Genomic DNA, 15,000 nt, shown 5'->3' on the forward strand with positions numbered 1-15,000 from the left:
TTTTCTGACTGGCTTATTTCACTTAGCATAATTCTCTCTATGTCCATGCAAGCTGTTGTGACTGGTAAGACTTCTTTCTTTTTTACAGCAGAATAGTATTCCATTATGTAGATGTACCACGGGTTTTTTCCACTCAGCTGCTGTTGGGCACTTACGCTGATGGGAATGTAGGCTGTTTCCAAATCTTAGCTATTGTGCTGCTATGAACACAGGGATGCATATATCCTTTTTGATTGGTGTTTCTGCTTTCTTGGGATATATTCCAGAAGTGGAATTACTGGGTCAAATGGGAGTTTCATTTTTAATTTTTCAAAGAAGCTCCAGACTGTTTTCCACAATGCCTGCTCCAGTCTATGTTCCCACCAGCAGTGCACAAGGGTTCCTTTTTTTCCACATAATCACCAGCATTTGTCCTTTCTTGATTTGTGGATGATAGCCATTCTGACAAGTGGGAGACAGTATCCCATTGTGTTTTGAAAAAATATATTTTTATTGATTTCAGAGAGAGAGAGAAAAACATCAATGATGAGAGAATCATTGATTAGCTGCCTCCTACATGCCTCTATCGGGGATCAATGCCCAAAACTGGGCATGTGCCCTTGACCGGAATCGAAGCCGGGACTTTTCATTCCTCAGGCCAACACTCTATCCACTGACTAAACCGGTCAGGGCCCTTGTTTTGGTTTTCATTTGCACCTCTCACATGATTATTGACCAAAACCATGTTTTCACAAGGCCATGAGACATATGCAAACGGAACTTTTTTTCTTGTGACTAATAAAAAGAATTTTATTCAACTCACTGAAGTCACATGTCCACATACAACCGTCATCACTCTGGCCAGGCCAGTGAGCTGTGCTAATAACTCCACTCTGGGGCCTTGACCCAAACTCCCCAGACCACCTGGATATGGAATTGGCAGCTGTTAGAAAGGGGGAAATGGAAGTCATGTCCCCCACAAGCCATTGTCAAATAAAATGTCAACTTGTGGTTTCCACTCTGACATATGACCTTGTAAGTTCTTACTCTCATCCTTACAATAAGAAAAAAGATGAACAATCCAAAAAATCAGGAAGTCTTTTCAGTTCCACCAGATCATTGAATTCACATGGCTATGAAATTAACCATTGCCTCTGCAAACTACTGTATTCAGGCTTTGTTAACACAATTCAACCTAGCACTAGCATATGTGCGTGTGCGCGCACACAATCTCTCTCTCTCTCTCTCTCTCTCTCTCTCTCTCTCTCTCTCTCTCTCTCTCTCACACACACACACACACACACACACACACACACACACACACAATCAAATGACTCTTTGCGGAATTAAAAGAAAATCAGACACCGAGGAGGTGACAATAGGAAGAAAAAGGGGTTGTAGGCACTTTTGCCTTGTGGCATTCCTCCTCCTACTTTATAGCTACTTCCTTCATGAGCGTAAATAACGCTAAGAAGCACATGCTGCAATAATCCATTGTGCAGGCAGAGAAGAGACAGGATCTAACAGGCACAATGACTTATCCAGGATCAAGAAGAGGTAAGAATGAGGGGTTGTGTCTGAGCCCTGGTCTGTCTCCTCAAACCTAGTGCCCTGGCTGCAGCTAAACCTTGTGGAGAGGGTGTGTTCGTGTCACTGTGTACAATGTTGGTATTCCATGGAGAAGGTAGGTGAGCACTCAGCAGCCCACAGGACTATCTATAGCTGTTATTAGGTGAGGGGAGTCATCAGGGAGGCAATTCCAGGAAGTGAGGTCACTTCCTAATAGAACTTGGAACCCCGGTAACCAGGCACCCACTCTCTAGCAACTGCCCAACTGCCACTCATTTGGCAAGAGACAGTTGACAGTTCAACATGTTCTCCTGTTGTGTTCCCAGTTGTGGGGGCTCTGGTTCCCGGAGACCCTGCAGGGAGCGTTGTTCCAGACTCTGTAGACGGTTCACCACTCGTGCCCGACATCTCTGGCCGTTTTCAAGAAGATCCCCTCAGGTAAGTGAAGGTGGCCTGGGTCAGACCCATTCACGCCAGGCCAGCCTCCTCTGTGGGCCATCCCTGTGCAGCCCACATCCCCCCTCTTCATGTGGTGGATAGGGGGTCCTGCAGGGAGAACCGCGGGAGTGTTTGGAGCAGTGGATAACCTCGAGGTCCTGCTGTGATCACACCCCAGGGTAGGGCAGGCAGGTGGAGATGGGGCTCTAGAGGGGTCCCTTATCTATGCCAATGGGAGTCCTAGGCCCTCAGGCTGTCATGCCTTTTCCTTGCCAGTAGAGGTCTCAGCAGATCACATTCTGTGTGTCTGGAGTGGAGAGTCACAAGTTTTAGAGAAGCTGCAAAACAGGGCTCTGAGGTTTTCCCCTGGTGACTGGAAACTGTCTTGATAGAGCTCTGCACAGGAGAGCGGACCGGAGCCGACAGATGGGGTCTTCAATTCCACGCCCTTGCAGGCGGCACAGACACCTGAGATATCCTCAAGCCTGAAGCACCGCCGCAGGGTGAGTGTAGGTGCCCAATTGACCCAAACTCCAGGACCCCAGGGAGTCAACAGGACTCAGGTTCCAGAAGGCACCCTGCTGCTCCCCTGAGATCCCTCCTAGTGTCCAGTTCCCTAAGGAATCTGGGTCCTCGTCTCCTCCATGTCAGGAGCTGGGGCCTCCCAGGGCTGCACATTGTATGGGGACCGGGACTGCTTATCACAGAGATCCATGTCTTTTTTCTGTGGGACCTGGACTTAAAACCTTCCATTGCCATGGCGACGGTGCCACACTAAACATACCACATGTCCTGACATCCAAATCCTCCCCCCCAGGAAAAGCCTCTGTGTGCTCATCATACATTGGGGTGTTCTGTCAGAAATCGCACGGGTGACACTGTTAATACAAGCATGTGCTGTTTGTCCTCTGCGAAGAGAATGACCTAAGATACTAATGTGCTTCATATTCCTCACCTGCAATTCTACTTTTCCTGCCAAGAACCTTTTCTCTTATTAATGTGAAAAACTTTCAGACCTCTGAAAAATGTGTGTGTGTTTATTTGATCCAAAATGTCAACAATTGTGAGCGAGAAAAATCTCAATGGGATGAGAAAATGCTCCTGAGAATGACAATTTTGCACCTTATTTTATACAATACAAGCAAAAGTGCAGACTTATGTGGGTTGCATGAAATCCATGGGTGATAGATTAGGGAGACAGGAGAAAGCAAATTGGTGACACTTCTGTGATTGGAAAAAGGGTAAAATGATAGGCACATATTTATTTTACAATGGTGGACGTAGGATAGTTTCAAGTCAACAATGAACTCAATAGCAACGAAGGGATCTCTGATCTCCGCAGAGCACAGAACAGTGCCTGAGCATGAGGTGTCCAAAATAAGGAAAATCCAATGATATGTTATCATAGAGGCAAAAAGGCAGTACACACACTTAGTTAAGGTAAAGATTGACCTTTGTCAGGGAAGATGCCAGACAAGGATCTGATGACCCATCATGAGCTCCTGTTAGTGTTTTAATTTCAGACCATCCTTTGTAGTTACTTCAGGTCTCTGAGTTTGCAAGGCTGCCTTGCAGGACTTCCCTGAGCTAGTCAGGTTAGCATGGGGCTCCTTTTTCATTCACACATCCTCCTTTTATTCAGAAATCAATACAAATTATGCATTGATGATGAGTGTTCGTGTTATGTCTTGCTGAACAATGGACCATTCCGGATAAGGTAAGACTCTAACCTTGAATGACATTCAAAGTGGAATTTTTATTATAAATCAAAATAAAAAGGCAGGTGCATGGGAGGCCATGAGATCCTATATGTTTTTGTTAAAAAATATTCTGTATCAATTTTATATTTTGAGCTAACATGAGCAGAGTCCGTTTGCTGCTTGTCTTAAGTTTTGGTATTTTGCATCTAGTATAACATTTACATACCAGGAACAAAAGCAAAAACATTAAAGCAGGAACACTGCTTAGGAATAGAAAATGTCTACTACTAGACAAGAAAGTGACTAAGGGAAATAAGCATCCCAGCCAACCAAAAACCCTTTGCATATATTTTCATAATTGCTTATTAAGCTAATTATATGTTTCCTTCTTCATCCACTGTTCCTTGTACTTATGCTATGTTTGACCTGAAGAATTAAGACTCTCTACTGTTTCCTTACCGTACTGATCATTAGAATGTACTTGTCTAGTAGGTGGGAAAACTTAGCAGATATCGAAATTCAACAATTCATATGTAATAAGGTATGTAATAAAAATATAAAAATCAGTTGGTGTACATATAATCAATAACAGTTAGGAGATAGAAGAAGAAGGTTTGAGCAGCAGTAATCTGTCAGCATCCAGGCCTTGTTGACTTCTTGGGAAAGCTGTCAGCCCCCACGGCCAGTGGTTTCTCATCCTTGAAAAGAATTCCGTCTCCTTGGTGGATAGAGGGCAGTGTCAGTGACAGATATCCATTTATGGTTAGGCCTCTCATAAGGTAACATCCTTTTTAACACATTGGAGAGAGTCTTTAATTAATGTGTTTCAATAAACAAAATCTCCTGGTTGTAAGTTTTGGTCCTTGAAGTCTTTGTCTTTTGGGATTACTGTGAAATGAATGTCACTAATGTATCATTGCCTCTAACCTTCCTAGTGAGTCATGGATAGTAATGTAGAATTTCTACTTTTAGTTTTCCTTATATTTGGAAAACAAAAAGACTAAAAATCAGCAGTATTTTAAACAGAGTCATAACAATAATAACCATCTTCCCTTCATTTCGTTCCCTACCGTTTTGTTGTTTATCCTGGTTATTTGCTAGTATTTTCGTGAATTCAGTCATTCCTTAGAGTTCTATATTTCTTCATTCAGTTCAAAGATGTGACCTGCGTAGAAACCTGTTACTTAGAGTAAATCAAGCCCTGACTGGTTTGGCTCAGTGGGTGGAGCTTAGACCTGAGGACTCAGGGGTCCCAGGTTCAATTCAGGTCAAGGGCATGTACCTTGGTTGCAGGCACATTTCCAGTAGGGATTGTGCCAGAGGCAGCTGATCGATATTTCTCTCTCATCAATGTTTCCAACTCTCTAGACCTCTCTTTCTCTGTAAAAAATCAATAAAATATATGAAAAGAATAAAAAAATAGAGTAAGTCAAGAGTCCTTTTCATGAATTTTTCTAAAGATGTAACATATTTGAAAATGCAGTAAAGTAAAACAATATCTATGAACGACAAAACAAAGTGGTATGGCCGAAACCGGTTTGGCTCAGTTGATAGAGCGTCGGCCTGCGGACTGAAAGGTCCCAGGTTCGATTCCGGTCAAGGGCATGTACCTGGGTTGCGGGCATATCCCCAGTAGGAGATGTGCAGGAGGCAGCTGATCGATGTTTCTCTCTCATCGATGTTTCTAACTCTCTATCTCTCTCCCTTCCTCTCTGTAAAAAATCAATAAAATATATTAAAAAAAATAAACAAACAAAATGGTATGGTTATAGTTTTGATTGCAATGCAATTGAGGAAAAACTGCCTTTTTGGTAAAATATAACATTTCAAGGCAATAATTTTTGGATAACAACAATTACTGTAAAATTAGAGAGAATGATATGAAAATATATAAGTATATATATATATATATATATATATATATATTTGGATTCAATACATAATTTGAATATAAAAGGAACAGATAGCATGTAAGATTTTAAAACATTGTCAATGGCTTCTTGTATTGAGAATTGGATATAATTCATCAACTTCCAATGTTTGTGCCACAAATACCCGGAGTCGAACTGCCAGACACCCTCACAGGGAACCATCCTCTTGGCTGGCCTGGTGTCGCTGACACCAAGACCACTGTTACAACAGAGTGTTTCCTATTTGAAATTTTCTTGAATCTTTGTACATTTCTTCCTAGGGCAGGTTGAAATCTTTAGAACATCCATTTTAATAAAAATATAGGTACACAAATAGCACAGTTATTTATATTTTTTTAATTTTTTAAAGCTTCTCAGGTAATTTCAAGCATATTAAGTAGTCCTAAATTAGTCAAAAACGTTTCTCTAATAAGGAGAGAGAATAAATCCTTGAGGTACTCTAGAGCCCATTGGAATTGACTCAAAGTCATCTCCTGTTTTAAAAGTCTCTTACAATAGAAACTTTGGGAAGGTTGCAAATATACTTGTGCAAAACATTATACCATGGACTTTTTGTAAATCTACGTAAAGCAAACCCAGACTTAGGGCAACTAACTCTAAAAGATATTAATCATACTTGCAAGCAGTTGTAATATTAAGTATTTTGTCCAGACTACAGAATTCTCCTTAATTTACAGAAGCATTTAATCTTTGTAGGCCAATAAAAGATTATATCTTAGTAATGTCATATGGAGGCTGACAATTCACCACACATAACACATAGATGAACACATATCTCACAAAGACTATACACACAATTTGAATTATATTTTTGGTAGAGAAATAAAAGAATATTTTTATATAAAACTTTCACAAAATTGTATAGCCTATACCCCCTTTTACAAACCTTTCCTCACCTTTTACAAACCTTCTTACCCATTCAGAAATAACTATCCTTAGAGAAACTTACATGTGACCTTTTCCCTCAAATATGACTCTTCATACCTCAAGCCTTCTATTGTCATAACTGTATAATTTCTTCCAACTTAACCGGAACTTTTAACTGTTAGGAGCATTAATTTCCAATCGTAAGCACACAAGTGAACAAACAGCATTCCTTAGATTGACGTTGATGAACATATTTTAATCAAACTCTTACTTTGAAAAAACACACCTTCAGCAAAGCAAAAAACATTACATCAACAGCTCCAAATCCATTTTACAGACCTTCTGCAATTAAAAAACCCCCAAAAGCAGTGAACTTCAGACTTGTCTAGCAATCAATATGTCAGTATTCATGTTATTTCAAAATGTGTAGATATTTAATAACTTTCATTAAAACTGACTAAGTTAGAAAGATATAGTTGAAAAAGCTAAAGAGATTTGTGTAGGTGGGTAAGGTATTGTTTTTTCTATTGGGATAAGTCATATCTTCCAGAGATCTGTATTTTTAAGAATGGCCTAGACAAGACGTCTTGGTGAACTCAGGTATTTTCACTTCAAAGGTTCTGGGACTTTGGTTGCATGAAGCCAATTACCTGTAAGACTCCAAAATGAATAGGGGAGGTTTGGAGAAGGTAGAAGGACTTTGTGGGCTTTGAATTGTTTCTGGAGCAAAACCTATGGCACCTTGAAAACTTCACTTGTAAAACAAGGATAGTCGTTTTCAATACCTCAGGACCTATGTTGCCCGCCCCCACAAATGTTAGCAAGGGATTGACAAATTCATTCACCCATTTTTGGATGGTTTCTTTCTATTTGGGAATATTTTTCTAGTTTCCAGAAAGCTCACAACTCTGAGAGGTATAAAGACTTTCAGGTATATGAAACCTCCGTTTGTCTCCCCTGGAAATGGCAACACAGGGCCCAGGTACGAGATAGTCTTAAAGTTAATGGTGCCAAAGCCTCTCTATTACCCACTTTATATTGCAACCAGGTAATTGGTGTAACAAAAGCAGATTGGCTTCTTGTTTGAGGCACTCAGGGTCAAGTTACTCCCATTTGGTGAATATGTACCCCAAAAGAGAATTCTCACTTCACTGTGGGCTGGCCCCCCATCTTTAGGCAGACATATGAGAAAGCCTAGTGTTAGAGCCATGTCTGCATGTCTCTGGGCTGTTTGGGGCCATTCTGAGTAGGGTGGGTACCCTGTTCAGCCATCTCTCAGGGTCTTGTGGAAGATAATACTGAAGAAGAGATGATTAGCAAACATTCGGTCAGTCTCAAGCTTAGTTTCCTCCTGGAAGGTTCCTTTAAAATCATTACTTTCCCTTTTGGTTCAGTATCTGGTTCATTTATTCTAAGTATATATGTTACCATTCTGGAGAAAGCATATGTCAGCATCACAGATTTCATTAAACAGTAAAAAAAAAACCACTCTCTAAACAGGGGAATTGGGGAAGATTTGATAAGCAAACCATATATATTCTCATAACATTCCCTAGTTGGAAGGAAACAGGTTTTGATTAAAAAACAGACATTTGTAGGAAAGCTTTATTCCGATGGTGAAAGCAATTAATTGGTTGTGGTTAAAAACAAATAAAATAGCCTCAATATATACAGGGTACTTAGTGGCTTCTCCCCCTCCCCCTTTTTAAAAATAGATTTTTTACTGATTTCATAGAGGAAGGGAAAGGGAGAGAGAGATAGAAACATCAATGATGAGAGAGAATCTCCAATTGGCTGCCTTCTGCACGCCCCCTAATGGGGATCAAGCCTGCAACCTGGGCATGTGCTCTTGACCAGAATCAAACCTGGGACCCTTCAGTCTGCAGGCGACACTCTATCTCCTTAGCCAAACTGGCTAGGGCAATGGCTTCCCTTTTAATGATCATTTAAAATTCTCCCAAAGTATCAGTGGGAAGGAAAAACAAGCTTGGAGCAGCCCTAGGCATGTTTCTGTTTGTATCCTTTTTCTAAATCCTGTTTCAATTTCCTATATCCCTAAAGTGTGGAGGCTTCTCTATAGGAGTTTTCTATAAACCTTATTTAGTAATTCTCTTGCTTTTGCTCACAGAAACCAGGAGTATATTAATTGCAATAGGTTAAAATATCCAGGATTGCATGTTCCATCAGTTAAATTTCTCTGTGAACCAATCAGGGCCATAGAGAAAATGGAGGATGATTGCTGATTCCTCTCTGGCTGAGAGCAGCTTTTCTCCAAAGGGAGTTGGCAGAATTCCTAATCTCATTTTCCCTTAAGTCAGTAGGGAGGGGCAGTGGAGGGGACAGAAGGGGAAGAAAGAAGGGAAGGGAAGGAAGACATCTGGACAAGGAAGCTCAGAGAGCAAAAGATGTAGGGGACGTGCTATAGAAGGGGGAGGATGGGGTGTTAGCATGTATTAGCTTCAGGAGAGTTGGAAGATAATCTCTGAAATTTCTTGTTCATTTATTTTTTAAAGAGAATTTGTCTCTGCTTCTCCTTAGAAGTTTCTAATTTCCAAATCAAGATGTGCATCCTATGCACTCAATCAGTTCAATTTTCAGGCCACCATTGTTATAGTTATTTGTTTCTTTTGTTTTATTTTGCCTGTGAAAAATTAATTTAGGCACCCAAAGAAAACTGTATATTGGCCATTTCTCAGTTGATATTTTGTAGTTAAATCTTCCTACATTTACCCTTCTGTAAAGCACTTGCAAGTCAAGGCTTCCTATCAGGAATATTAATAAGGGCTGGGGCCTGTGAGTTCCCAGTCATGGAGGCACAACTTCCCATGTTACTTATAGGTATGCTTGTTGCTGTTGTTTTTATTGTTTGGTATCTGCAGAGTCTCAGCACAGTTTCTAGGAGTGTTATGTAGTGGGTTAAAGTTTGTTGCTTTATGGGTTGAGCTGCAAGTTGCTCACTCCCCTAGAGTCTCATTCAACCTTCTTTGTGCCTCAGTTTCTCTCCTTGCTGACTACAACAACCAGAAGGGCTACCAGCAGAGGTGGACTAAACCTCATTAGTGCTCCCCCTGAAGAGCCAGTTAGTTTAATTGCAGTTGTGTGCGAATTTCCTTATGGGGCTCCTGCATGTCATGAGGAATGACCTCAGACAAATCCGCAAAGATCCTCAGTTGTCTAAGAACATCTGAGATTCATGCAGAAAGGAGGATGTGCCCCTTTATCTTCTGAGCTGAACAAGATCAGCTCTCACTTAAACAGCTAAGGTGTTTGCCCAGAAAGTATTACAAAATATGGCTCCAATAAAGTCAGCAACACAAGCAAGGGAAGGTCCTGAATCCAACAGACAAGTGTCACAGGTTCAGCGGCAGGCAGGGAACTGGTGCGTCAATGGACCCTTTGCTGGATGCCAGCACCGGGTGTAGGTCTGCAGGGTGGTGCTGGGTGAGATTTTCTGGGATCCTGCTGTATTGTGCCAAGTAAATGTCCATGTCAGAAGCATTCAAAACTGTGAACAATTGTTGAGATTTTATCTGAGCCAAATGGTCATTTGCCTTGAATCAAAACCTCAATGGATTGAAATAATGCTCTGGAGAATGGCAGTTGTCACCTTATTTTAGATATTACGGTCAGAAGTGGCGATGTATGTGAGTTGCATGAAATCCATTGGTGATAGATTGAATGAAAAGTGAAATGACAGACATATACTTCTTTCCCATAGGGGGATATAGGACAGAACAGCCAACAATGAACTCAATAACAGTGAGGGGATTTGTGGTCTCCACAGAGCACAGAGTATCCAAAAAATAGGAAAATTCCTTTGACGTTCCAAAGCTATGTTCTTGTAGATTCCAAAAGACAGTAGACAGTCTCAGTTAAGGTAAATAATGACCTTTTTGCAGAAGATTCCAACCTAGGACCCAGCGACCCACCGTAAACAGCTTTTAGTTAAAACGTTTTAATTTCAAAGCATCTTTGTGATAACTTTAGGTCTCTGAGGTTAAAAGACCATCACCCAGGCCTTCCCTGACCTAATCACAGATTAGCGAGTGGCTGCTTTTTGTGTGGCCACACTCTCCTTTGATTCACTCATGCCCCACTTCATGCACCAATCATGTCCCTCCTCTGTCCCACCACAGGAGAAAAAACCAGCAACCCTGAATAGGAAAAGGTCTGGTAGGGTGCCAGCAGCTGCAGCTTCCTCACGAACTGTGGGCCTGGCCAGCACGTCCACGGTGCTCAAAACACTGGTCCCCCAGAACCTGTTCGCCACCTGGGAGGTGGACTGCTCCAGCCCCAGCTGCGTGCCCAGGTGGTGTAGTCTCACTGTAACGAAGCTAGTGATCTTCAAGAAGCTGGCCAAGGACCTCAACTCCGTGGTAATTTCCGTGAGGATGCAGGACTCCAAGGGCATCCTGAGGTCCCAAGAGATTGTGCTGCCCCGCAGTAGACCAGTGCACACCAACATGGCGCTCACCTTCTCCCTGCAGTACAACCACTTCCTCAAGGGAGAAGGTAACAAGCTCCTGATCATGCTGGAGCAGAGGAAATGCTCTAAGAACAGAAACGTCCTGGGCTACAAGACACTGGCCTCTGGTGCCATCCACATGGCTGACGTCATGCAGCGAAACCCCAGGTTTGGCCAGATGGTGAGCCTCTTTCGCAGCATCAAGGAATCCTCCACTGCGGTGGCCGAGATCTGGATCTCCTCCCTGTGCAGTGAGCCCATCGAACACGAGGACAGTGCCATGCAGGTCAGCCCTAAGGCCAAGTCGGCAGGGAACTACGAGGGGCAGGATGAGCTGCAGGCCAGCGGCAGGGGAAAGCACAGACAGGACCTGCACAAGGATGCCTTGGAGAAAGGGGAGCCAAAGAAGCAGCGGCCGTCCATAGGAGGAAACCTGAAGCTGAAAGTCCTGGCGCTGTTTCACAGGTCCAAAGTGTCAGAGAGGGACCTTCGGTCTGACATGATGGGGAAACGCAGGAAAAGTGACCCATACCTGGAGGATGATGAGAGCGTCCTCAGCACCCCCAGGCCCAAGCTCAGGCCATACTTGGATGGCCTGTCAGACTCCAGTTTGCAGACGGAGATGTGGGGCAGCCACAGTGACAGGACCCAAACAGAGCCTCTGAGTCTGCCCCACATGCCCGAGAATTCGTGGGCCCTGGGAGGCAAGCAGCCAAGTGAGATGGACAATGGATTAGTGGCCCACAGCACACCCACCAGCAAGGTGGACAACATCCAGATCTCTCTGTCCATGTCGCGCATCGACCAGGAGGACAGCGCCAGGCAAGCCAGTCCCGAGGCTGAGTCCTCGGACAACTACTCTGAGTGCATGTGTGAGAGCTTCTTCTCGCAGCGGGTGGCCAGCTACCACACCGCTGACCAGGAGGAGGGTGACTGTGATGAGGGGCCTCTCATATTCACAAGGAGCACCCTGACCACGCAACAGAACTACCAGCAGAAAGTCCTGTTATGGCTGCGCACAGTCCAAGGTTCGGAGGAGGTCCTGGACCCTGAACAGGACCATGGGGAGCATGTCCCGGAGGTGGAGGAGGACCTGGACCTCCTGTATGACATGCTGCCGAACCCCAGTGACAGTGGCACAGACACTGAGGACGATGGCAGCGTCCTCAGCACCACCATACCTAAGCTTCGGCCATACTTTGAAGGGCTGTCTAGCGGCCCAGGCATGAAGGACAATCACAGTGTCCTCAGCAGCCCCAGTCCCAAGCTCAGGCCATACATGGAAGGCCTGTCAGACTCCAGCTTGCCGATGGAGATGCGGGGCCTCCACAGCACCAGGATCCAAAAGGAGCCTCTGAGTCTGGCCCACCCGCCTGAGAACGCGAGGGCCCCGGGAGGCAAGCAGACAAGCCACAGTGACTCCCAACTTGTGGCCTACAGCACACCCACCACTAAGATTCGAATGGCCTCCCTGTCCCGCCAGCCTATCGAACAGGAGGCCACTGCCATGCCGGCCAGCACTAAGGCCCAAACCTCGCATAACCACCTCGCCAGCACATCTGAGAGCTGCTTCTTTGAGCAGCCGGCCAGTCACAATGCCGTCCACAGGCAGTCCCAGGAGAATAACTTGGACCAAGGGAATCTCATAGTAAGAAGGAGGTGCATGAACAGGCAACACAATTACCACCAGGAAGCCGTGGCATCTATGCTCAGGGCCCAAGTGTCGGAGAAGGTCATATCCTCAGAACAGGCCCTTGTGAGGCATGTCCCCAAAGTGGAGAAGGCTCTGCACCGTCGGTATGATATTGTGCTGAGCTCTAGTGACAGTAGCCTAGACACGGAGGACGATATCAGTGTCCCCAGCACCCCAAAGCCCAAACTCAGGCGATACTTTGACAGCATGTCAAGCGATAGTAGCTCTGACTCAGTGGCCCACACAATTCGCTCCCCTGGGAAGCAGCTGGCACAGCTGGAGGACAACCGGGAGGCAGGGTCCTCCGCCCAGCATTGGTTCACCAAGAAGCTGCCATCCATAGTGCGCTTCACCAAGTCTCTGGTCCTGCCCTCCAGCAGGTCCAAGAGGAAGCAGGCTGGCCACCGGGGCTGCGGCACAGCCCTGAATGAGTGGGTCAACAGAATGGGCAACGAGAGCCCTTACCCACAGAGCCAGTGGCAGATCCCCAGGAAGCCCATCCGTGACCAGCTCCACAACATCCTCATTTGCCAGGACAAGATGCCCGAGAACATCATCCTGGTCAACACCTGCGCCTGGCAGGGCCAGTTACTTTCGGACATCCTGCAGGGGCACTCGCTGCCCGTGGTGTGCACTTGCTCCACAGATGACGTCCAGGAGGCCTTCAGCATCATCGTCTCACACATGCAGAGATACTGCAACTGCGATTCCCAGGCCCTGACGCCTGTGAAGATGGCGGTGGCAGGGGCACAGCCCTACTTCAACGCTGTGCTGCGGGTCTTCGTGAGGCAGCTGTCCCAGCAGCCACCCCAATGGCTAGACTACATGCGCTTCCTGGTCATCCCGCTGGGTCCCCACCCCTTGGCCAGCTACCTGGGCTCCATGGACTGCCGCTACAACAACTTCTTCCAGGACCTGTACTGGCGGGACATGTTCAACAACCTGGAGTCTGAGAACACCTTGCAGGACACACAGGACGTTGTGTCGAGAATCTCTGAGTACGTTGCAGGGGCCAACTGTGTCTACCTGCTGCCCATTGCTGAGGCCATTCTCATGTCTAAGCAGCAGCGCCCCAATGAAAAGTCCACACAGCTCATCCCCTTTGTGGGGGCAGTGAAGGTTGGAAGAGTGGAACCATCTGCAGCCATGTCAGGAGGCTCAGATGATGTAGTCACCTCATGCTCCGGTGAGCTTCTGTCCCCTACCGGGAAGGCCTCACCCAACACACTCTCCCCCGCATCAATGAGTGGGAGCCTGTCCTCCACCAGTCAGAGTGTCCATGCACAGATGATGGAGCTGCAGGTGGATTACTGGACAGCAGCCCAGCCAATAGATACGAAGAGAGTCACAGAGAAGAAACAGCTGCCTACCACCAAAAACACACTCAAGTGCTTCTTCCAGTCTGTCCAGGTCAGCAGGCTGCCCCGCAGTGGTGAGGGCACAGCAACACCTGCCTTGTCCATGGCTGTGGTCACCAAGGAGAGAAAAAAGAAGGCGCCCAAGAAAACCACGGATGAGAATTTGGAGTCCCAAAGCCAGTGCATCCAGGGCATTGGTCGCCTGGTTTGCAGGGCCAAGCACCAGCAGAGCATGCTGCCGGTCGTCATCGATGGCGTCGAGTGGAATGACGTGGCGTTTTTCCAGTTGTCAGCCCAGTGGTCCTCCCACGTCAAGCACGTCCCCATCTGCATCTTCAGACACAACAATCCCACCTTCTAGCCCTGCCCCTTCTCCTGCCCTTCACTCTGCCTTGGCCAAGACCAGAAGGACCCAGCTGCTTTTCTGTGAAGAGTACAGTTTCCTACAGACACAGACCCTGGGAACGCAAAGAGAATGTGCTCACAGCCTGGAACCTAAGGGGGTTGCCCCTCCCTGGGAGCTCCTCAATGCTCTGTTCAGTAACCAGAAGGCTGTGGCGGGTGGGACTCAGGAGGGCAGTGTTGAGCTGGAGCATCATGGAAGATGTGTTTTGGCCTCCGGATGCCCAACATTCTCAGTGAGAAGGGTTCTGGCCTTGAAGACCTGCCCTTCCAGGAAGCCAGGACTCTGCTTCCCTGGGAGACAGCTCCAACCTGTGCCCAGACTCAGAGGTTGGCAGCCAGAGGTCAAGGGCTAGCCTCTGATGGCAGTATTCTGAGCAGAACTTGGAGTCCAGTCAGCCCAGCCCTGGGGAAACAGCTGCCCGACAGCCAACTGGTCTAGCACCACCTACTCAGGGTTACCAGTGAACTCCAGCCTCACAGGCAGAAAGAGAAAAGACCTGTATGGTGCGCATCGCCCTAGCACACTGGCTAGACAAAGTGGTCGATTACCTGAGGAGGGAACCCACCTTCGTTCCTGTTACTACAGAACATTTGT

General features: G+C 45.9%; 1 protein-coding gene across 1 annotated transcript; it reads left to right on the forward strand.

The window, feature by feature from the left end:
• Positions 1-1,641: 1,641 nt before the first annotated feature.
• LOC308532601 (phosphofurin acidic cluster sorting protein 2-like) lies at positions 1,642-14,361 on the forward strand (the record flags this gene model as incomplete). Its single annotated transcript, XM_081110115.1, has 6 exons — positions 1,642-1,663; positions 1,875-1,986; positions 2,381-2,489; positions 10,621-12,215; positions 12,390-12,908; positions 13,023-14,361. 6 exons carry the CDS (start codon positions 1,642-1,644, stop codon positions 14,359-14,361), a joined length of 3,696 nt encoding a protein of 1,231 aa, XP_080966241.1.
• Between the last annotated feature and the right edge of the window lie 639 nt (positions 14,362-15,000).

The sequence above is a fragment of the Myotis nattereri genome (assembly GCF_964212035.1).
Source record: "Myotis nattereri genome assembly, chromosome: 16".
Taxonomy (NCBI): Eukaryota; Metazoa; Chordata; class Mammalia; order Chiroptera; family Vespertilionidae; genus Myotis; species Myotis nattereri.